Raw genomic sequence first — 25,059 nt, forward strand, 5'->3', positions numbered from 1 at the left:
TCGCATCGGCGGGGAAGGGTAGCTTGCTCAAGAGCAGCGCGAAACGGGGCGGGCAGTTGGCCTGCGATGAGGCTTGGGAAACATGCCGTGTGCCGGGTGCGCAAGGCGGTCAGAGGCAGGTTATCTCGCATCGAGGCGCCGGGTTTGTGCCGTCCGTTCGCTATAACCGATCAGCACTGCTTAATGACATTCGTTATGCATGTGATTTTGTGCCATTGAAACAATCTATATTTTGACAATCACGCAGGTCTCATTCGTTTTAAGCGAAAATTTGTCTTAAGTGGGGCCGTTATATGTGGGCTCGACTGTTATGCAAAACATTGACCACGTAGTGCTAGTGCATCTAATTTACATCTGGCATAACTATGGAAATCGACTATCATTGTTTTTGTTTCTTACTGCAGTATTTACTGAGTTGCCTCTGCCTTTGCCCTGTGCTAAAAGGTGCGGAGAACCAAAGTTATTTCTCCAGCACTCTGTTCAACAGACTTCTGAAGCTGAACACCCTTGGTTGAAATGTGGAAGGAAAGGGACAAAAATAAATGGATTGAAAGTTTCTATTAGGCACAATAGGTCTTGCTAATCTTGTTATTTAGGTGCTATTTTTACATAACAGTTTTAAGTAACAGCATTTTCTCGCACCGCCGGTTCGAGAAAGCCCCATGATGCGGCCATGCAGCAAAAATGAAAAGATCCTCTTTGCAGAAATAGACAAGCTCGTTGCCATGTTGTTCTTTATGAAGGTGCTTTCTATCAAAGAATGAGAGTGACGCAAATAGCCAGGTCGACTTGATGGTTGTGGCTAAGAAACTCAAGTTTCGCTCGTGCCTCTTGAGAACTATGGCTTGTTGTAGCACCTTCTTCTTCAAAAGAAAGGAATGCTCCAGCTGATCCATTTGACGCTGCCAGCGCCGATGACCCCACTGACCCATCTGTGCACTTTTATTGTGCTGACAAAGTTAACAACAAATCTTCTGTAAACTCCTGACCATGGTGGCACAAGTTGTCTGTTTTTGTTGGCAACAACTGCAACCTGAAATAAGAATGAAGGGCTGCTGTTTCTGCCACAACACAGAGCATGTCTCCTAGTCCCTCTGTCACCGAGTGTGCAGAGGCGTATGGTATATCTCATCTGCCTGCCATACAACAAATGTAGGACGAAATAAGACTGGCTTGGTTGACGGCATTGGCATTCTGTCTCTCTAATTGCACTTCATTCCTTTTCTCAGTATGCTACCACCTGAGTGAGCACCGCTGGCCCAGTGTCCAACTTGGTGATTTCAAAATCTGCGGCACATTTTATTTTTGAGTATCTAGTATGGCTAAAATACATGATACACTGAAAATTTATTTTTGATGCTAATACTGCAATGCTTTCGCTTTTTTCAAGCAATACCTAATAACGGTACACGAAATGTATCGAAAAATAGTGTAGAAGATAAATGTACCTTCTGTACGGTCCATGCCTGATTTTTACAGCGCTAGCTGTTATAGCAAGTTTCCTGGCTGAAACATATTAGTTGCCGTGTTTATCCATCGTCCATGAATCCTAGCTTGACTGGAAGGCAGATGTGGGGTGCCCCTCTGCGGAGGCACGATAACGTGTCGTCTCTGTGGACAGCTCATGCCTAGCACCTTGCGCGAATACTCCCACAAGGGAATGCAATCTTTACAAATTCACGCATGGCAGATGCAGCAGTTGTAAAAGCACAAAAAGAACAGCTAGTGCTCATCGTATTGCAATGGGTATAATCGCTAATAGCCTCGGGTCTTGATGCAAAGACTGCATGTAATGAAGAACTGCGTGCAATGAGAAAATGCTTGCTTTTGTAAAATCAGTATATTGGGGCAAAGAAGAAGGCAGAACGCCGACCAAAATAAAAATGAAAAATGAGCTTTTAATTGACATTTCGGCTCTTTTTGAGATGTTTGGAGCCGAGATGTCATTTAAAAGTTCATTTTTTATTTTGGTCTATGTTCTGCCTTCTTCTTCATGTACACCTCCGACCAGACGCATTTACGTCCAACCCTCGGCTTCAATATATTGGGGCTTAAAATAATTCCGATGATCACCTTTTGAAAAATAAGAGCATATCTTTGTTTCGAGAAAATAAATATATGTGTTTGTTTTTTGTGACTGTCAGGTTTGTTCGGCAGCAAAATACAGATTTATTGCTGTCAAAAGCGCATTGCATAATAGAATTATTGGTTTTCATGCCAGTCATTAGAAGCTACTGATGCCAGCATTAAATAGGATTTGAGAGGTCACCTTTTTAGTAGTGAATGATCGTGTATCCTTGGCTTATCGCTACGCCTGTAAAAGCTACCTTTACTTCTCGACAAACTGCTCTTCAAGAAAGCCTGCAGCGGCGACACCTGTACATTATATTTCTGTATGACAGCATTAGATGGCATAACGACACGAAAATCCAGCGTCACCCAAAAAGTTACGTTATAAAACTCACGGTTGGTCGAAATGGTGTCACATCATCAAAGGTGGGAAAATACGAAATGTTAGCCAGTACAGAACTAGAACTGCCCCAAAGGAATAGCAAGTAATTGGAATAGATTTAGAATGTAATTGGAATAGAGTTTGATTAGAATTGGAATGCTTTTGCATTACTCCCATGCAAGTTCCGTAAGTGCCCTTCTTAATTTTGTTCTTTTCTAGCCTAAGAGCATTCTGTTTTTAGCGAAAATGGCCTCTTGCTCACGAGAACTAGGTAATACGTATTTTCGTACTGTCAAACTTCAATTCATCCTGAGTATCGTTCTGTCTGTAATGTACTGGGGCCACCATATGATCCAAAGTGTGCCTGAAATGCAAGGCACACTGAGGCCAGGAGTGGTGCCAGGTGTTATATTGTGAAAATACGCTGCAGGGCGAGGGCCAGAACCTGGACCGAGAAGCCTGCCTGCGGTTGTACCAGCGGATGCGCTACCTGTTCCTGAATGGCCGCCCCCTCAACTATGAGCTTGCCCAGGCCAAGGCCCTGAACAAGGAGATTGCCCAATATGCGCAGCCAGGGCAGCGGACCATCGCGCCCAACCTGGGCGCCTACGAGCGCCAGGAGTGGCAGGCCGTGAAAAATGGTGCGTGCGTCCACGCGCTGAGCAGCTTGCCCGCTGGACGGCTTGATACTCTGGTGGGGCTATTAAAAAATACTGAGAAAATTGTGTCCTGGGGTACCACTAATTGTTACGAACTTAATCTAATTAGCAGTCCAAAAATAACAGGTACAGAATTACTTTGCATTGTAGAAAATAAAATAAGATAAACAGTGATACTATAGTGCTGCGGCCATTGGAAGGGCTGTTAAAAAGAAGAATTACTACATGAGAAAGGTAAACACAATAGACTCTCGTTAATTCAAACTTCAACAAACTAGCGTTTTTTTTTCAGTTATCAGTAAGTTTGAATTAACATAAGTGCACCTCAGTATGATGCAAGACTGATTGTAATTCACGGTATCAATATCTATGTATACAAATAGTATTTTGAATGTTTGTCTATGCAAATGTAGCTAAATGCTTTAGCACAACATAAAATATGAGTAGAAAGCAGTGATAAGTTGGTTTACTGAAGTGTGATCAAAAGTAAGTTGTCAATAATGGTTTGGTTTCACGTTAGAGAAAAAATAAAAACTTCATGGGACAAAAAAAAAAGGTCCGAATCATCGGAAGGTGGAAAAGTTGATTGGCTAGAAAAAAAAAATTCCTGAAACTGTTTCGCACTTTAAGTGAAAAAGTGCGCAGCAGTGCAATGGTGGTTTTTCGCCAATACTGTCATTTTGTAGTGCATGCCCACTGTTGAAAATATCAAAGCACAACTGCTCCAAAACAGTTTGGCTTTCCGCAGTCTTCTTCACAGGAGCGATGCAGTAGGAATGGAGCTTCCTCACATGTATCGGTGTCCATGTAAAGAGGCTTCACCACACAACGAGCAGCTCATAACAAGCGTGAATTATCGACGCACAGGACCACGCGGACGGATGCGAGGGAAATGCACATTTGTGCTGGAACAGCCAGGTGCCTTCCAGAAGAAAGAAGAAAAAAAGACTTGGAGGACGCTTAAGCTTCGTTTTTAATAGCAGAACACGACAGTGTTATCGGGCCGCCGCCGCTTATCAGCAGCCGCCCTTGGAGAGTGGGATGCCGGTTCTGCGCATTGCTGGAGCGATGTGACGGAGCCGCGGCAGGCGGGCAGCCGGCTTTTCTGCCTCACGAGCTCAAAAATGGAAACTGTGTAGCTAAGGGGCACCTCCGACCTACTCAACCCTCCTTCGCGTCAGAGCCAACCGGTTGGAGGGGCCGGATTTTCAGTTCACACACGCCTCAAACCTGACTCATCCTACCTCAGTCGCTGCCATTTCGCACACCGAGAGCATCGTCAGCAACACTAAGTTTGAATGGGTTCGATCCCGGCCGCTGCAGTCGACTTTCGATGGAGGCAGAATTCTAGAGGCCCATGTATTGTGTGATGTCAGTGCATGTTAAAGAACCCCAGGTGGTCGAAAGTTCCGGAGCTCTCCACTGTGGCATCCCTCATAGCCCGAGTCGCTTTGGGACGTTAAACCCCAATAAACCATAAACCTTAAAAAAGTTTGAATTAACCGATTTGAAGAGAAATCGCGGTATGAATTAAGTGCCTTTAAAATGCATTGAATATATAGCCAGCCAAACAAAATTCTAAAATTTGTTTGGATTAACAGAGTTTGAATTATCACGAGTCTACTAGTAATTACTCGCGTGTTTTCTTGCTGGGCAAGCATTGCTAATGAAGAGAAAGAGCTGTAATAATAAGGTTTATGAGAGGCCTGGACTATGGACTTTTTATTCCTGCTGGGCCGATGAGGAGGAATTTTATAGGGATGGAGGCAGAGCGGTGGCAGATAATCTTGATTGTTGATTCCATCTGTTGCCATATTGGGGGGTGATTGGGGTTTAAAAAGAAATTGGCAGTGGTTTAGCTGTGATTAAACCTAGAGTGACGTTATATCTACAGCTGGCCGGGTGGAACTTGTTTATAATTTAAGTCAGTGTTTCACTGGTCCATTTCGCTGGGTGTTCCTTCATCTTCGTCCCACTTGACACGGCGCACGCTCACCGCTGGTGCAGCTCGGTTTCGCCGGCGCGCTGTGCCGCCACCAGCAGCAGCTGCTCCGCACCACACGGCTGGTGACATCACCAACCATGTGACAAACCACGTGATCAGCCACGGCACTGCGCCGCCAACAGCTGCTCCGCACCATGTGACCAACCACGTGACAGCATGGCAGCACAACCACAGGGTGGCGGTGCAGCCACAGGGTGGCGGAACCGCCACGCTGAAGGCTCGAAATGCTACCGTTATGTAGCTATCGCTACAAAAGTCTTGAGATACTGAGTGACCCTCCCTTTGTGTAATGGTGAGTGATATGAAAATCTGGGGGCCCTTTTTAACCACATTCTTAAAAAAGCAAATGGGATAGAATTTTAAAGTTGGTCCACCCCTGATAATGGATTAGGGTGGATTAATGGGTGGATGAAAGTGATAAGCAGGGATTAATGAGTGATTTGTGGGTTAATGGAGATTTATGGGTGCAATAATGGGAATGAATGAGATTAGCAAGCAGTCTCGGTTGCAGAGTGTTATCGTAATCCCACTGGTATGAGTTTCTGGCAACTTATTTCATTTTGATTTTATTTGGTCCTATGCCATATAGGTCATGGCTGATGACGTTGGCCATGAGGGTTGATGTCACATTGGTCTTGGCAGGAACAGTCCCATGGTGCCACTTACTTGAATGAATCGTCTAATGCCCATGCTGCCACATGGCAAACTGGTGTCAACGTTGCCAATTTATGGAGCATGGCTTGCTTGACGTGCCTGACAAGCTCTGTCGTTGCTAATCCTGTTTCGGAAAAGACACGTTGTGGTGGTTATTCGAGGAATCGGTATGACCGGATTGAATGCAATGGCACTAGAGCGGCAAGCGGAGGTGCTCTGACCACAAGGCCTGTGCCTCCAAGGTCAACGTCGTGCGTGTCGGTTCGCCCGGACTTCAACCCCCTCCACCATTCACCTTTACAAGCCCAGGAGAGTGGCCAACATGGGTAGCGACATACGAAGACTACGCCTTCGCCACTGGTCTGAATACAGCCACCGACGACGTGCAGGTGCGCACGCTTCTGTATTGTATCGGGCCTCGAGCACGCAGCGTCTTGTCGTCTTTCGGAGACTCAACTCCGGAAACCCTCTCGTTTTCGGTTGTCAAGGATAAGCTTGCCTTGCATTTCGTGCACCCCATCAACGAGATTTACGGAAGCCGTCAGTTCCATCGCCAAACACAGCAGCAGGGTGAGTCAGTCGATGACCTCTTCATGGTGCTTCGCAATCTCATAAAACGTTGCAGATACAAAAGCCCCGAAGTGGAAGACCGCCTAGTTTGGGACAAGTTTGTCATGGGATTGCGGGATGAAAAGCTATCTGACCAGTTGTGCTGCTGCACAAAACTCATGGCAGAAGAAGCACTGTGTCAAGCACGTCTGCGTGAGGACGCTGAAAAAGAGCGTCTCTCCCGCGCAAGCTCACGTGACAGCACTGCTTTCGATAGTCTGAACGTCGACGTGGTGCGACGCAATAACGACGGCATGCGCATCGTCACGCAGTGGCAAGCCAGTGCTGCTAAATGGGTCAGCTTGCAGTTATTGCGGCCGTAGTATCCACCCGCGAAACGAATGCCTCGCACGCAAGGCTACGTGCCATTTCTGCAGAAAGCAGGGTCATTTTGTAGAAGTTTGCTAGGCAAAGCAACGAAAAGAGCTGCTCGGTTCTATGAAACTTGATGCGCTCAGTACGCATCGGGCAAGGTACACCGACCTACGCGTGAATGGCCACCTTGCAAAGTTCAAAATAGACTCGTGAGCAGAGGTAACGGTAGTTTCGCTTTCTTTCCCAGGATTGCCTCATGTGCTGAATGAAGCAGAAGCCGAGGTATCTGGTCACGGAATTATCGGTCGGGCGTGCTGGGAACTTTCCCTGCTAACCTGGAGTGGCGCAACAGAGTGACTGTGACCAGACATTGTATGTCATCAAGAATCAGACTACCCACCTTCTTGGACTACCGGCAATCGAAGACTCAGGCATCGTTCAGTTTGTGCACTGAGTCGAGAGCTCAATATCTTTCGTGGGCTGGGGGAAGCACAAGAGAAATACCACATCCACCTCTGTCCTGATGCTTGTTCCTTTTCACTGGGCGTCCAAAGCCGAATACCCCTTCCTCTGCTCGAGAGCATGAAGAAAGAACTGGACAACATGAAAACCCAAGGGGCCATCCGGAAAGTGGATACGCCAACTGCATGGTGTTCGGCCCTTGTCATTGTGCCGAAGCCGTCTGGGGGGTACCGGCTCTGTGTCGACCTAACGAAGCTTAACAAGGTCATCCAGCGGGGGAGTGCTACGTCTTGCCAACAGTGGAAGACATCTTAGGCCAACTTAATGGGGCACAAGTCCTTTCCAAGCTCGACGCAAGGTCCAGCTTCCACCAAATCAAATTAAGTTGTGAGAGTGAAGAACTGACGACGTTTATCACTCCCTTTGGCCGCTACTTTTACAGGCGTCTTCCATTTGGCCTCGTGACGGCGCCTGAATACTTCCAGCACTTCATGTCAAGACTGTTAGAATGCACTTCCGGAGTTGACAATATGATCGACGATATACTAGCGCATTTGTTACCAGTATGATCAACCAACTAGCCCCTGTAATAGCTTTGCTGGCCTCTATTTCAAGTACAACGGGCTTCTATGTTCCACACCTGCAACCATTACATCGTGTTTACTACCTCGTGAACTGCATTGCGGAGGAAAGGACCAGGACCCGAACTCTCACGTATGCCCTGAACCACGGCCTGACGAGTGCTGCAATCAAGACTGTGTTGGGAGCTATGGCGCCCAGAGAGAGGACGGCTCGAAGAATATGCAAAATCGTCCGAGCAGAAAGCTGGAGGCAGATTGGGTTATACCGTCTCCACATCGAATCGACCTGCGCTCAAACGCTCGACAAAGAAGGAACTAGGGTGATGGTGAAATACTTCCTTGAGTTGGCAGGGTCAATTGGAGAAGAGAAGTCGAAGAGGACTTTCGCTTCATTACCAAAGAAGCAGCATCGGCCAAGTGAGAGAAAAGGTCACATCGACTTGTCTGGGAGCCATCTACCAAGCAAGGTACAGTCCATGTTAGACAGAGGTCCCAAGTTTGCCGTTGCGGTCAAAGCCACTGCAGTACAGCTGTTAGGAATGGTACACACCATTGCCAGTAGGGCCCCTGGGCTGGAGAAAGCTGCCTGCGTTGCTGGAGGTGTAAATTGCGTCAAAAAACTGCCACAACCAAGAAAGGAGCGTTTTTCAATCAAAAAGACTTGAATTTTTAATCGACCACGCACTTACGCTTCAAATTTCGGACAAAACCGGTCAATTCGTGGTTATGAAAAGAGAAGAACATGAGAGAAAAGCTATTGATGCCATTCGAAAGAATTTCGATGAATTGAATGTGGAGGAAAAAGATCTGAAGAAAATGAGATTGGAAGCGGCCAAATCATGTGCCCGGCTTGGTTTGGAAAAGCTCTCGAACGCGGTCAAAGGAAGCAAGGGGCTCACACTGCGGCCATTCTTTTCGGTCAAAACCCACAAAGAAGGTAACCCCTTCAGGATGATCGTTGAGGACAAGAGCACATGGCAAAGTCATGTTGCTAGATACATGCAGGTCCAACTGTCTAAACTGACTTGTGATGACCCATACATGGTGAAAGGATCAGAGCAGGTCATCTGCTTCTTGAAGAATGGGACACCGGTGACTTGCTTGTCTGTGGACGTTAAAGACATGCTTTATTCAATCCCTCAAGACGGTGCGATTTCTGCAGTAGAGGAAAGTATTGACAGCTACGGAGCGACGAAGTTTTCAGAATGAATGTGGGACGAGCGTCAGTGGGTTCCTTGAACTACTTTGGGTATATTTAAGATCCCTTTACGTGCAGTATGAAGGAAAAGTGTACGCACAGAGAGGCAGCATAAGCATTGGTTCGTGTCTGGCCCCTGTGCTTTCGAACCTGTACATGGCAAAGGGTGATCGCACCCTCAAACCAGAGCTCGAAGGCAGGAACGTGTTGGCATGCTTTCGGTATGTAGACGATTTCTTGCTCTGTTTTAGTGCGGAAAAAGCAGGCGCGGTTGACGCGTAGGCGATGGTCACGCTTTATAAACGCATATTTGATGGCCCTGACTTCACGTATGAACTCCCGGAAAAAGGGATGATAAGATTCCTTGATCTACAAATACAGGAAACCCCTGTCCATACGTGGTAGCATACAAAAAGTGAAAAAAAGCATCATGCGATATGATTCCAGCAAGTCTAAGCTTGTCAAAAGGAGTGTTGCCCAATCGTGTATGATGCAGAGCCTGACGAAGTCCTGCGAGCACAAAATGACTGAGAGCATCAGCATGCAAATAAGTCGGCTGACCGATAGTGGGTTCCCTGACAACATGATCGCGTCAGTGGGCGAAAAAGTGCTGAAATCTCTGACGAGGAAAGAAAAAAAGAAGTCAAAAGAACAGAGTAATAGAGAAGGAATGGTTGTTATACCGTATATACATAAGGTATCGCACGGATTGAAGAAGGTGGCGAACAAACACCAAGTGAAAGTTGTATTCAGCGCACCAAAAAAGTTGATAAGCCTGTGCAACAAGGTAAACGCAAAAGGAAAGAGTGACAAGCGCAAGGAATGTGACATTGCCCACAGGGAAAGGTTCGTACCATGCCAGAAGAACATCATATATAGAATACCAATATCATGCGGAAAACAATACTTTGGACAATCGGGAAGATGTGTCAACACGCGACTTTTGGAGCATCACAATGACTGCAACAAAATTAACCACCCGGGAAATCTAGCGCAACATTGCTGCAGGTGTAAGAAGAAGTGCGCACCAATTTTCCACAGGACCACAATTGGAGGAAAACAGAAAGAAAGGATTGAAAGAGAGATAGTCGAAGCATTTTTAATCAAAAAGGTGGAAAATGGAAATTGTGTAAGCACTCCTTCTATTGCACTTACAAAAACTGAGATTGACTTGATAAGTGCAGATGCTGTGTCGTGGTGATGGTCATGTGTTTGATGATGGGATGGTTGCTTCTTTCAAAAACTGACGCTGCGTATATAAACGCACCTTCCGTATGGAATAAACAGTTGTTAGTTTGCGCTTGTGCCGTGTGTATGTGTCCTTTTGTGTCGCTTGTAGCGCATTTGTTCTCAGTATGATCAGCCATCTAGCCCCTGTAATAGCTTTGCTTCATTCCAAACCTGTCTGATATCACGACACCCATTCGTTCTCTCTTGAACAAGAACAGCACCTGGATTTGGGGAAGCTTTCACTCGCATCAAGTTGTCGCTCAGCTCGGAAACGTGTATGGCAAAGTACCACCCGCATTACCAGACTGTAGTATCAGCTGATGCACGCTCTCACGGTCTGGGGGCCATCTTGGTCCAAGATCAGCCTTCAGGACTTCAGTGTGTTGTGGCCTACGCTTCTAGATCCCTCACTCCTACAGAGGGATGCTACAGTTAGACGGAAAAAGAATCTCTGGCAGTTACATGCGCCGTGGCTAGGTTTGACCAGTATTTTCGCGGTCTAAGCTCTGAGGTCGAGATGGATCATCTTCCTCTCGTATCCCTCTTTGCGAGCAAGGATCTTGAAATCTTGCCACTTCGAGTACAGCGAATGCGGATAAAGCTGATGCGCTATCAGTACACTGTCAAATATGTACCGGGGAAACTCGTAGCTACGGCCGACACTCTATCACGAGCACCCTGTGGCTCGCCAACCTCGAAAGCCGTTAACAGCCTGGAAATCTTCATCAGTGAGGTCTTGAAGGATCTACCTCCTTGAGTGCAAAGTTGGCTAGATGATGTTCACCGACAGCAAGCTCAAGATGGGGAGTGTTCCTCAGTCATGACTTACTCTGCGAGAGGCTGGCCTTCCAAGAACAGAGTACCAACCCACATAGCACCATACTGGAAGGAGAGAGACAGACTGAGTGTGTACGAGGGTCTGCTTCTGTTGGATCGCTGTATCGTCATTCTGTCATTTCGACATTCTCGCACTGCTGCACGAAGGGCATCAAAGGATACGCCGCTGTCAAGAACGCGCCCGAGAGTGCGTTTGGTGGCCAAATTGCAACCTGCATTTTGAACACCTTGTGGCCCAGTGTCCGAAATGTGTCGAGACTCGAGTCGTACGTTCAGAGCCACTGATGTCAACTCCCACACCGGAGAGGCCATGGCAACACCTCGGTATCGACCTGTTCTAGTTTAAAGGATGTGACTATGTTCTGATTGTCGATTACTACTCTAATTCCCTGAAGTGATCACACTGTGGACTATAACTGCTACGGCGTTTATTGCTGCTGTGAAGAGTTGCTTTGCTCACTTCGGGATTCCCGACGTCGTGCGGACAGACAATGGTCCTCGGTTCGTATCCAATGATATCGTCAAGTTTGCTCAATCTTATGGATTCCGTCTTGAGACAAGCAGCCCTCATTACCCCCAGAGTAACGGAGAGGCTGAGCGTATGGTGCGGACAGTGAAGGACCTGCTTGAGAAAAGCTCCGATCCGTACCTGGCCCTTCTCACTTTCCGAGATACCTGGTGCTTTGGGCGCATCTCCAGCACAATTAATCACTCGTCTCTCCACTCGGTGGAAGTTGAACAACATCTAGCAGGATATGCCCAAAATGTGTGCTCTTGCTTGTGGTGATGCTGTGATTTTCTTTCTCATTTCAGGCAACTGGCCTACAGTTGTTTAATTGCTCAGTGCATGGATATTGCCTTTTGCAGTGAAATCTGGTTTACTGGGTTAAGCCTAATTACTAGATTTATTGGAGCCGACGATTTGTGCTGTAGTAGTTATGCTGCCATAACAAAAAAAATTTGTTAATTCAAACAACATGTACATGTGTGTGGCACTTGGTCTGGTCTGAGAACCTTTGTCAAAAAGCCGTACAGTGTGGTTTGCTGTCTATGGCGGCCTGATGTAAGTCATAATGTTGTGTTGAGACTTCGTAGCTTGAGATACGTAGTTCTTGTGTTGAAGTTGAGGTCGTACATGGGCGTCTGTCCAGTTTTCTTTGCACGCACCTTTCGAGGAAGGAACCTTGCGAACTGTGGTGGCTGTGAGGAAGAGGCAGCTGAGTGGCTCGGGCAGGGTCATGACGAGTGAAGGCCACTGCAGATTCATCAGCTATCCTCAGTGTTGAGTGGTCAAATATACTCGAATAGGTTACAGAAAGAGCAGATGCTTCTCTGGAGCAGGTGCTCACACAATGCATATCATCATTCTGTCATTTTATTGGGCCATCTTTGGATTGAATTATGCTTACATTTGAAAAAAATAATCTGATCCTTTTCGAGCCTGCATAATTGAGATTTGACTAATATTGTTTAGTCACTTCAATGATGCTTGCAGATCCATGTTGCACTCTGGTGTATTTTGCTATGTTCGCCAAAAATGCTAGTGGTTGCTTGGAACTGGCATATTTGCTGCTTTGAAAGTCATTCCAAACTTGCGCACACTTGCGCTAGCGTTGAAGTTTCATTGGAAGCGAGGAAAATAAGCCCCTGAGTAGGTTTCCAGCTCGCATGCCTTGCACCTCTTCTGCTGCCTGACATGATTCTGAGCATTTCCATGAACACGAATGGAAAGCCCCTTGCTAAGGCGCCATGCTGAGGGACAATGCTGCAGTGTACTGAGCACCCCGAATCGTTCTTGGGAACTGATAACATCTGTACGGGTGCTCATTTTCATTGCTTTATGCTGATCAGCAGCAGATGCTGCTGAAGCTGATGTCAGGTAGCTACAGAGGTAGCTTCGATGTTCCGCAAGCTGGAGGCAGTCAGCGCAGGTCTGCTGTGTGAGCAAGGCGAGAGCTGTGTCATATTCGCGGGTTGTGCCCACATATGGTGCAGCAGCCATCGAGTAGGTGTTGCACCGAGAGAATGTAAAGGGCAGTTCTGGTGCACATAGCCTTATGTTGTCATTTTGTCTCTGGCTCCCATGTTGAGGTGTGCAATCCTGAGGCAACATACAAATACCTCTCTTGAACACCTCTGCCTTGGTTGCCAAAAGGCGGCTGGCAGTGTTGTCCAGCTAAGTAAATGAGCACATAAACAGATAAATATGTGAATAGATATGCATACAGGGATCGATAAACGGATGAGTGAAGCAGTGAATGCATTAGTGAATCACTCAGGGAGTTAAGTGGCAGGTGTGTGGGATGTTCTTAATGGCGACCTGGTTGGCTCATGAAAGGGGGCTAGAGTTGAGATTTAATACTCTCTTGTGGTTCTGGCATTCTTGCATAATCGCGGCTGCTGGGCTCTCATTATGTGGCGAGCATCGTGCTGCCAATTGCACCAGCTCATCACCATCCGCTTATCGTACTGCACACTTTCGTCTGTACTCGCAGGTGTGTGTCAAAGATTCAGCGACTCTGGCACGTGAATGTTGTCACAGAAGCAGATTGTGTGCTAGTTTATCGATATATGTGCCATACATGGGTGCATCTGAATCGAAATTTACACCTCTCTCTCTTGCAGTTCTTCACGACATATACGGCCTGGAGAGACCACCGGGAGACCCTGAGGTTGAGGAAGTGGGCACCCTTCCTGCGTTCGAGGAATTCTTCTGCATGAGCGTGCTGGTCGTGCCCGCAGACTACCACGTGGGGAGTAGCCACCTGGCTCCCTTGCTTTCGCCAAATGAGGTGGATACTGCCGCTTTGCTCTAACATATATACCTCAGCCTGCTGCCTTGTGCGGGGTGGTGAGAACGTCAGTAACTGGTATTAATGGTGAGAGAGAGAGCAGAGGAGGAGCAGCAAGGAGGTTAGCCAAGGGTAGGCACCAGCCTTGCACTGCAGCAAATGGAAGCAGGGATAAAAAGATGGCGCACAGATACAGTTGGCTACTTGTGCAGAGCTTGAGGCTGTCTTCGTTTGACAACATGCACAGCAACACGGTTGCACGAATCGAGCTCAGCCGTAGGGCATTTCAATAACTCAGCAATTGTGGAAGTGAGGAGGGAGAAACAAATGGAGACAAACAGAACCGGCTTGGAATTGCATCGTGGCTATTTCCTTTGTGAAGGCTGTTCGTCTCTCCACACCGCATTTCCCCCAGCTTTCTGTCTCTTTATGCTCCGTGACAACTCTTCTTGACAGTGAAGATAATGCTGCAGGGCCGGAGCATCTACAACTGTTTCAGCTGCGTGGTTGCTTTCTTTCGTTGCTGGTAAAACTCGTGCCATCTATGGAAGCATCTCTTAACCTCAGGATCCTAAGAAAATTTGCTGTGATCAAAAAAGTTGTTTCTGTTGTGACTCTGTAATGCTGAAACTGCAGTTATGTCAGAAATATGTCTGAAATCATCGGTATTTCCACTATGCACTCTATTTGAACTGCAAAGTATTAGCTGCAACCTAAAACTGTATTTCGCTGTGTAGGAAGAGAGGGTGTGTTTCGGCCCTGGGTGCTTTAATCTGTTGCCAAGGATAGTTGTTGCGGATTGTAGGCCTGTGCAAATTCATAACAAGAGAGGTGCAGTATTTTGGTGGCAAATGCTTTTTTGGAGAGTGCCCTAGTGAGGTATCATGGTTACATAAATGTAATGCTCTTGAAAATGACTGCTGTGGAGGCGGGTTTAGTGTTCCCGTGGACCAGGAGTGGGTCGATTGTCTAGATTGAGTGGGACGCAGATGATGCGAGCTTGTTCGTTAAGTTGCCATGTTTTTATTGACCTTAGTTGCCAACACAATATTAACATTCGGCTAAATGCCAATTAAAAACACTACACTACCCTCCTTGGGGAATGTTGACTGAATGTGCACAAGGTGTAAAAACAGTTCACTGCAGAAAGATCGTGAATGTCTCCTGGCAACTAACAGTCACAAAGTCATGTTGTGAAGTCTGACAGATGACGAGGAGGCTTTCTGTTTCTCTTTGGGTAGCGCTGCATTAGAGAACTCTGGTGCAATACAGGTGGTGCAGTACCTGGCACTGAAGTAGGTGGTGGATATACGATATCACAGTCGAGTGGTGTGGCTGGTGCTTCTCAAAGGCCAGAGGCATCTTTGAAAAAGCTTGAATTGCACGTTATCACTCTATTTCCTCTCGATTCCTTGATTTGTGATCCATGAACGCTGACAATGGTATAATGGTCTGGATCATAGTACGGAGTGAACTTGTCGTATCTGTCCTGCTTACACAAGACTCTTTCACCAACACAGAAGCGATGTGGTTGAGCATGCCTTCGTGTATCAGCGTGATGTTTGTTGTAAGTGTTTTTCTTGAGCACAGTTACTTTCAACTTCAAGTCTTCAGTTTCCAAAGGAGCTTCAGTGTAGCAAGGCAGAAGATGTCTCATCGGTCGGCCGGACAGCAGTTCATATGGTAATCTTCCTGTTGTGAGGTGTTTCGAAGACCTGTATGTTAAGAGGAAAGAGTCGAGTTCTACTTTCCAATCTGTGTTCTCAAGCTGAATGTGTGAACATGCTCATAAACCGTTCAACTTCACCATTAGCCAGAGGCCACAAAGGTGTGGACTCGATGCTGTCGAAATCCCAGCTCCTTTGAGAAGGCAGCAAACATTATTCCTTGGAATGGTGGTCCATTGTCGCTTTTCACCTGTGCTGGGATTCTGAACTGGCAGAACACTTGTCGCAGGGCAGGAAATACGTTGTTTGCACTTGTGGAGTGTATGACTTGCAGTACTGGATATCGTGAAAAGTCATCTATTACCACCATGGCATATTTTCCATCTGGGAAAGGACCACAAAAGTCAACCGACACTTCCTTCCTGGGACCATTGGGTGGTTCAGTGATGGCAAGTGGTTCTATCTTTGCTCGGCGAACAGCTGCTTGACATGGTAGGCAGCTTTTACTCAAAGTGCGCGCGAGCTTGTCCATATCTGGAAATCAGACCTTTTCCCTCAACAGTTGTTTTGTTTTGACGATCCCTTGATGGCCTTTGTGGGCCAGCAGCACTGCTTGTTTCTGCAGGCTATTGGGAAGAACTAGGCGTGTTCCTCGAAGAATGATGCTTTCAGGTGTTGTTGTTAGCTCTGCCTTTACAGGTGCAAATGGCTTCAGTTCGTTTGAGACCCAGCTGTTGAGTGTGGGGTGCTGGATAGCACTGGTAAGCAACTGTAGCTGTTGGCTTTAGTTTCTTCAGCGACTTAAGCCGAGAAGGAATTTGGGATGCTGTGGCGCTGGATAATGTTAACACACTCCTTGGGCACCTTGTTGATGAGGGCACACATCTGCATCTCAGAAACCGGATGCCTGGAAAGATAATCGGAAGGGTTGCTGCTTCCAGCAGTGTGTTGCACATCGAACTTGTACTGTTGAATACATAAAGCGAGGCGCTCAATGCGGGCAGATGGTGATGATCGTGGATTTCCTTATATGTTCACTAAAGGCTTGTGATCAGTCAGCAAAAGGAAGTGAACTCCACAAAGATAAAGGCGGAAGTGTTCCATGGCCCATACAGCTGCGAGCATTTCACGTTCTATTTGGGAGTAACGGCTTTCAACTTGTGTAAGTGCTCTGCTTGCTAAAGCAGTCACTGCAGCGTGTTCCGTGACACGCTGTGTGAGGATTGAACCTAGTCCATGTGGACTTGCGTCTACTACCAGTTGTGTCGGTTTGGATGGGTCAAAGTAAGCAAGGTGGTTGGAGGCATTGGACATGGCTTGCTTCATGCTCTCAAGGGCGTTCTGACATTGTTCTGTCCACTCCCATGAAACATTCTTCATTGTCAGTTCACGTAAGGGCTGTGTGAGGTTGGCTAGATTTCTTAGAAATTTTCCTGAGTAGTTGACCATTCCTAGCAGGCTGTTCAGTTCTTGAGGTGACTCCGGTGTTTTGGTTTGCAGAAAGGCTGCTACTTTCTTGGGATCAGGACGTGCACCATCAGTTGAAAAAATAAGTACAAAGAAGTTCAGTTCTCGTTGATGAAAGTGACACTTCTTTCATTGAGTGTCAATCCAGCTTCTTGGAGTCGATGCAGAACGGCTTCTAAAGAGGCGTCGTGCTGCTGTTTTGTTTGTCCAAAGACAAGAATGTCATCACTAAAATTTAGGACTTTGGGGATGCCATTCAGCACGTGGCGGATGGTGTTCTGAAAGATTTCAGCTGCACTGCTGATGCCAGAGTTTAGGCGTTTGTAGCGAAACAAGCCAACATGTGTTGAGAATGTTGTGAGCTGCCTTGAAGATGTGTCAAGTTCCAACTGATGATACCCATTCTTGAGATCAAGGTTGGAGAATACTGTTGATCCATTCAAGGCAACAATGGTGTCATCCACTGTTGGAGACAAATGTCGTTCACGTTGATTGGCAGTGTTCACAACACGCACGTCAATGCAGATTCGAATTTCATCAGGCTGATGTGGTTTAGGCACAATTAGGCACAAAGCCCACAGGGGACACCCAGGGTGTAGGTCCAATGGCTGGCTCAATGATGTCTTCTGACTTGAGGTGTTCACGTTCTTTTTCTGTGGCATCAGGTAAGGCAAATGGAATATGCCTATGTGGCTGTGCAACGGGTGGGACAGTGTCGTCCATGAAAAGGTGGATCTGTTGGTTTTTGAGTTTTCCAACTCCACTAAACAACTTTGGGAATGCTTCCACGATCGACTTGTCACCTGGTTGCTTGTGAACTTGGTACGTGGTCTTGACAAGACCCTGGTTGGATGCTGCTGTGAAGGTTAAGAGTGGCGCACAGTTTCCTGGAATGACCAAGATGTCTTCTTTATTGCACTTACCTTTGTACCTCATTGTGACAGAGACTTTGCCTAGAAGATCAAGGGGATATGTTGCTTTGTGTGGGAACACTCTGGTGGATGTTTCCTGGAGATTCACATTGAGGCGATAGCTCTTGAAGTTATTTTGAGCAACAGTTAACACTGTTGCACTTGTGTCAGTTACACTGTTGCACCTGTGTCAATTACGAAAGTGACCGGTACATTGTTGACAGTGCTAATAGCTTTTGGAGACGGGCTTGCGTGAAGGGAAGTCGTAGCAGCAAAAACATATTCGTCGCTGCTTGAACTGGTGTCACAGGTGGCTGCATGCTCTTTAGTACTCGAATTCTTCCTACTGCAGGCTGCCTACCAGTTTCTGTTTGGACCACTGTCATAGTCCACTGCTTGTACCATTCTCGTCGTTGAACGGCAGAATCATGCAAAGTGACCAATCTTGTTACATGCCTTGCATGTCTTGCCCCATGCGGGCCAGCTTAATCGTCCGCCTTGTTGAGGTCACTTGCCACCACAGTTGTGACAACTTGCTAATGAAACACGAGGCCGTTGCGGTGCGAAGGTCTGTCGTGGCATCTGCTGATCCTTTCTTTGGTGTTGACCATGGTGCTGTCCTTCCTTGTGCATTGCAAATACCGCCGCATTGCTTTCGACGTTCTTTTCGATTTCGGACACATCCCGTTCGACATCCTCGAACATTCTTCCTTGGTTAAGTAAGTCCGGTAAAGTGAGGGAATGGAGCATCGCATATTTATGGAGGTGAGACAATGTTGTGGCGAGGATGATTTGGTTCTGCACTTCAGCGTGGACATTTTCGTAGTTACAGTGGCGAGAAAGCTGACGGAGGCGCGCGTAGAAGGCGTCCAGTGACTCACCAGCGTTCTGCTGAGCTTGACAGAATTTGTAAATTGCAAATGTTGAGTTCACTCGTGGAGCAAAATAGGAGTTCAGTTTCGCTCGTGCGGCATCGTATTCTGGCGCCGATGTGCTCTGCGTGGCCTGGGTCGTGCTTATTGCCGTTGCAGCTTGTTTAGCGCTGTCAGGGAGTGAGCAAAAAATGTCGAAGACTTCTTCACAGACATACTGCAGGAGGAACACTTTCTTTCACGCATCTGTCGTGATATCACACGCTAAAAGAAAGTTCTCAATTCTTGCTATCCACTTCGTTGACTCGTGACCTATGTTTTTGGCGTCGGTCGCACGAGGGTCGAAACTTGGGAAGGGTGGGAGCACATGCGCCATGGCTGTGACTACTGGTTGCTGCTTGCTTCTGGGGGATGCTACGACGGAATGGCTGTCGATTTGATGTTCACACGAGGTTAAAGAACACTTCTGACACCATTTTAGTGTTCCTATAGACCAGGAGTGGGTCTGATTGTCTAGACTGAGCAGGATGCAGATGATGCGAGCTTGTTCGTTAAGCTGCCATGTTTTTATTGACCTTAGTTGCCATCTTAATATTGACATTCAGCTTAATGCCAATTACAAACACTACAGCTGCGATGATGAATCTATTTATCTGTACCATGTGACTAAAGAAAAGAAACCGTATGCCGCTGTATACCTAATAATGCAGATGATTCGAATTGTGCGCAGTTCAGATTGCAACCTGTCACCAATGGGTACATACGCACCTTGTTTGGTGTGTTCCAGTTTTGTGCAGAAAGAAGCGTAAGGTTTCCTTGGGGTAGAGGGTTTTAGAGAATGATATTTTCTGTTTTACAAAGCGATATGGCTTATCATATCTGCGGCTGCGAAGATGACAAACTGACCTCGAAGCTGGAGTAATTAAAGTGTTGTTAAAATTTAGCTGCTTAGCTTTCAGTTAAGCATGATTTTCGAAGTCACTAATGTTCGTCACAGCTTAGATTTTCCCTGAAAACATTGTTTTTCCAAGCACCCTAACTTTAAACTTCAGAAAGTGGTTACCAAAACACTCAAGATATAAGAGGCTACTTCTGTGTATTTGGATGCAAACGTGCCTTGTTGCTTAAATGTTACCATGAGAATATTGTAAGTGATTTGAAATATGCTAGTCAAAACTAACAAGGTTTAGCAGCGCACTCTGATGCTGCGTATGTCGGCACGTTGCATCACAATGAAGTAAGCCTACCTTGTAGGTAATGTTGAAGGGAAAAGCTTGTTAATAGCAGGAAAGAAAAATGTGTGGTTGGTTCATAGGCAACATTGGCCTACCAAAAAAATAAATGCATATGTATTGATTAACTTTTGCGCAAGTTTTACTTCTCTGCTACAGTGAGTGGACTGTCACTTCTGTCGGCAGCAAGTAGGCACTGAGTGGTTTCCTGTTTCTTTGCGTGACTTTGTTGTCTTGTTTGATTTTAACCTCTTTATCATTAAGTTTGTGAGCTTTATGTCAAAATGTAAATGTTTGGGGCCACCCTTGTTTTTTTTCAGACAACCATGGCTACGTTTGGACGTCTCGTGGATCGTTTTGCAGACGGAGAGCACGCAGACTCTTGGCTTTACCTATGTGACGGCTCTGCCTTTCCGGAACTCTGCGAGGCCCTTGACGCAGTAAACATTGACAGCATTCGCTGCACTTATTGCCACTCGAGAGCTCTTTCAGAGGATGAGCTCTGCTCCTTTGCCAGCCGAGAGTGGGCACCGGACTTGTACCAGCATGCCTGCCGTCGGTGTGAACAGCTACGAGACACTCGAAAAAAATACGATCTGTTGTGCGGTCGCTTTCTCTCATTCTTTCTTTGGCCACTGTTGGTGGATGAACAGAATGTTATCGACACTGTGGCACTTCCTCCATGCACTCATCCCAAACGTGCCAAGTCTTACTACACCCCGAAGAAAGTGAAGAAGCCATGGGTAAAGGCGGCATGGGCAAAGCGCAAGCGGCTAGCTGCGGAAGCAGCAGCTGCCATGTCTGGCAACGGGTCCCAAGAAAGAGGGCAGGAGGAGCGCGATGGCGACACGGCCATTGCTGAAAGCAGTGCAGATGGAGCCGTGCCAAGCGCATCCTGGGGCGAGAGCTCTTTGACCAATGGCATGACTTGAGTATCTACCTCTGAGATGCTGTCCTGCTTAGAGGCTTTCGAATTAAGTCAGGTCATTTGGTCCGCAAGCAGGATTTATCCGCAGTGTTCTCCATCATAGATGGAAAGAAAATTATAGTATAATATTATAGTATAATATTATTGTTTGCGCATAAAGCATTAGCACCCATAGCTTTACTCTTTATACTACCATGGAATATTTATTTTTACCAGCCATTGCCATAGGTCTTTTGGCGTAATAGTTTTGTATGTTCTGTGCAAGTATGGGAAAATAAAAAATGTTGTTTCAAGACTGGTGTTGGAAACTGCTGTCATAAGGGCACACATCCCCTATATAGATATCAGTGATGATGTGGCATCACTACACAGGGGATTTTCATTTTTATTACCTTAAAGATTACATAAGTGATGCAGGGCACAAATACAAAACAAGTAAAGATAATTCTTAAGCAAGTTATACAAAGTAAAGATTTTCTTTGTGCAACTACATGTGCACTCCAGACAAGAAACATAGATGGACAGGTGATAGCAGCAAGTTCTCAGGGAACGCCATTCCAGTTGCTGGCCGTCTGGTGGAAGAATGACGTAGAGAATGTAGTTGTGTGGGCTTGAGGTTGTGATACCTACTGCTCATGACAGGTGCAGAGGGAGACGCGTGGTGAGGGTGCGCAGATGTAAAGTTCCGGTTGTAGCTTAAGAAGCAAACACACTAGCATTGTGGCGACGACTAGCAAGGGCAGGTAGGTCGGACTGCGAGAGCCCAATACTGCACTACCCCAGGTAGGTTCGAACCCGGCTGTGACAGCCAGGTTTCGATGGACATGAAACTCAAAAAGAAGCCATGTGCTGTGTGGTGTCAGCGCACATTAAAGGTCCCCAGGTGGTAGAAATTATGCAGAAATCAATCACTACTGCACCTCATTCTTTTTCACTCCCACTTTTGCTCACAGAGTGATCGAGGTGTCCACCCAGAAACGAGAAAGTTCTTCAAAACCAAAAACCAATTCGGCATAAATGGGGAGTAAAGGTAGACAGAAAAGGTAGCATAGCGGAAGGCTATGGATAAATTTCCATCACTTCGGGTTCTTTGAAAGCTTATCGCAAGAAAATATATAACTGATTAGAACGCTGTGCTTTGCATGTCGTAAAACTACGTTGCAAAACTCCAAGCTTGTTGGAGAACCACAGCTCTTGTTACAATTAAGCGTTTGAATGAAAAAGTTTGTGGGCAGAGTTTATAGGTTGGAAACTGAACATATTGACAGATTTGCCTGTCTTGTTGGTTTTGAAGGCGTATAATAAACTGCAAATCTCCAACCTTTGGAACCTTCGGTTGGAGATGTGCAGAGTTACTAACATAGTTTGTAAGGCTCTATGGCCCCCTTTTAAGCCATTTAAAATGTGTGCACTCTCTTCCAGTCATCTAGGTGCGTGCGGACACTATATAATCAGCACAACTGAGCTTGACCGAACAGTTCCTCGTCGAAGCATTTTTATTTTTACTTTTTCTTGGTCTGTCCACCATATAAGGAATGTTTCGCGACATAACAAGCGCGGTCGTACATGTGCATGTCACCGCGACAAAGTAAAGTTGTACATCGCAGAAGATTTTGAATGGTGTCTTAGCTGCTTGTGTCATAATTCTTGGTTTTTTTCTGATGCACCATTCATCTCATCAGATCTTGGTGATATAACTTATTCCAGGCGTGCTCTTTTCTCTCCGCTACCCCATTTAGTTCAACCTGCTCAGGTGCTGCTTGTGCCGCTTGTTTTTGATAAGATCTTTTATTTATCATTATAAATAGCGTTGGTTTGATATTTTTCTCTTCATTTACGCGTAATAGCGGCTGTTCACACCAGCATCACGCTTGCAGCATGTGCAGCAGGGTTGTGCTGTGCACAGTGCAAGCTTGATGTAGACCCGCAGTTCGCTAGCTCCCCTTTTGCTGGAGAAAACGCACAAGTTTTGCGGGAACAAATTAAATGGGGGCAAACAAATCATATTGCAAACATCTTATAAACTGCTTACATTCGTCTGGGAAATGTCTTCATGTTGCTCATTTATAGATGTTCTATTACAACGTTTAAAACTGGTATTCGATAGACCACTTTAATAAGTTTCTTGACTTGGCTAGAAGACGGATTTTGAAATGTCTTTTGACCCTGAGCTATATGACTAATTTAAGACCTTAACCAGCTGAAAACAAATTTTCCATGCATGTTCTCTTGCCGTTTGTTTTGCCTCGGGTAGTGGCTTTGAAGATGTCTTATATCTCAGTTTGTGCTACATGAGGTGCATCACTTGTCAAGTGAGACCATGGCTCTTGGACCCTGTTCACTGAAAATCGAGGCCTTGAAGCTTAACCATCATCATCAGCCTGACTGCACCCACTGCAGGGCAAAGGCTTCTCCCATGTAGCTCCAATTAACCGTATCCTTTGCCAGCTGCGCACACCCTATGCCTGCAAACTTCTTAATCTCATCTACCCACCTAACCTTCTGCCGCCCCCTGCTACGCTTGCCTTCTCCTGGATTCCACTCAGTCACCCTTAAGGACCAGTGGTTATCTTGCCTTCGCATCACGTACCCTGCCCAAGTCCATGTCTTCCTCTTGATTTCGACTATGATGTCATTAACCCGCGTTTGTTCCCTCACCCACTCTGCCCGCTTCGGGTCTCTTAACGTGGGACCTATAATTTTTCTTTCCGTGGCTCGCTGCATTGTCCTTAGCTTAGAAGGTCCCTGAAAAATTTGGAGCACACTTCGTCTTTAAGAGTGAGACGCGACAGCGATTTGCAGCGCTGCCAAGGGGTGCACGGAACACCAACGCCCCTTCGGCGCGACGCGTGGCCCGTTGGACAATTTAAAGAAAGGACGCGTGTCTCAGATATCTCGGTGGACACCCGAAGCGGGCTGTAAGGGAGAGAAATTGAAATGAGAATTGGTTTTAAGAAAAGGAAATGAGGCCTGTCTCACCATTCCCTTTGCACACCCGTACCGCGCCTTAAGAGAGAAGGAAAATCCCTTCCCTTACGGCGCGATCAAGTGTCCACTGAGATGCGCCATTTTTCGCTCACGGCCAAAGACGCCGACGACACCGGCTTTTCTGCGACACGGGCTCCTTAACGATGTCGCGTTAAAAGGGTTTTTGAGGGCGGCTGCGTTTTTATGGAGGAAAAACGCTAAGGCGCCCGTGTGCTGTGCGATGTCAGTGCACGATAAAGATCCCCAGGTGGTCGAAATTATCCCGGAGCCCTCCACTACGGCACCTCTTTCTTCCTTTCTTCTTTCACTCCCTCCTTTATCCCTTCCCTTACGGCGCGGTTCAGGTGTCCAACTATATATGAGACATACTGCGGCATTTCCTTTCCCCCAAAACCAATTATAATTATAGGTCGTCTACAAAATGCTCACATTATGTAGAGTACAGGCCAACGAGCGGTCATGCCGCGTAAACGACCCCAGAAAGGAGTGAATGAAGGAATGAATAAATGAAATTTATTTCGTCATCCTGGGGCCTCACGGTCTGGGCGCAGCAATTAGGAGGGGTGCCCCCACCCTGCTCTCAGCAGCGGAGACCGCGGAGAGTCTTGTAGTGGTGGTGGTGGAAACATTTATTGCCAAATACCGAGGGGGCAAACCCCCTAACATGGCACGAGGCAACCCTTAGGGGGCTGCCCTTACAGGGCAAAGGACAGTCCTTGGAGGGCTATCCGCTTCAGGGCGTCAGTAATTATCCGGCGCTGGTCAGCAGCAGCAGAGCTGGCCAGGAGAGTCTCCCAGTATGACTCCGCCGTGGTGGGGGATGGAGGGTATCTCGGTAGTAGGCAAGAACATCTTTGAACGTAAGCAGACGCTCTCGGGATGGTGGAGGAGGTCCAACTCCGGCCCGGAAAGTGAGACCTCCGGCGAGGGAGTGGACCTCCTTGTTACCCGGGAGGCCTGCGTGTGCGGGGGTCCAGATGAGGGTTACGGGGTGGGTGGGGTGCCAGAAGCGTAGAAGCCGAGTCGCGGTGCGGGATATCAGGCCTTTGGCGAAATTGAATAGGGCGGATTTTGAGTCGGAGATAATTTTGGTGGCAGAGGTGGAGGCAAGTGCAATGGCCGCTTCCTCTGCAATTTCCGATGAGTCTGTGGTGACGGATCCTGATGCGATTAGTCGGGCCTGAGAATTAGCGACGGCGA

The 25,059-nt window shown here is 46.8% G+C and overlaps 1 protein-coding gene and 1 pseudogene across 2 annotated transcripts in view; one reads left to right on the top strand and one right to left on the bottom strand.

Annotated features, from left to right (window-relative positions):
- The window catches only part of LOC144113379 (uncharacterized), an 87,472-nt gene extending 66,306 nt beyond the window's left edge, over positions 1–21,166 (top strand). For both annotated transcript variants that reach the window (XM_077646427.1, XM_077646428.1), the window contains exons 10-12: positions 2,883–3,093; positions 13,628–13,794; positions 20,264–21,166. In XM_077646427.1, coding sequence (XP_077502553.1) covers positions 2,883–3,093; positions 13,628–13,794; positions 20,264–20,875 — 990 coding nt within the window. In that variant the 3' untranslated portion in view covers positions 20,876–21,166. The remainder of the gene's footprint in view (positions 1–2,882; positions 3,094–13,627; positions 13,795–20,263) is intronic.
- Positions 18,156–20,249, bottom strand: LOC144113380 (uncharacterized; annotated as a pseudogene).
- Positions 21,167–25,059: the final 3,893 nt, after the last annotated feature.

Source organism: Amblyomma americanum, chromosome 1 (genome assembly GCF_052857255.1).
Source record: "Amblyomma americanum isolate KBUSLIRL-KWMA chromosome 1, ASM5285725v1, whole genome shotgun sequence".
NCBI lineage: Eukaryota > Metazoa > Arthropoda > Arachnida > Ixodida > Ixodidae > Amblyomma > Amblyomma americanum.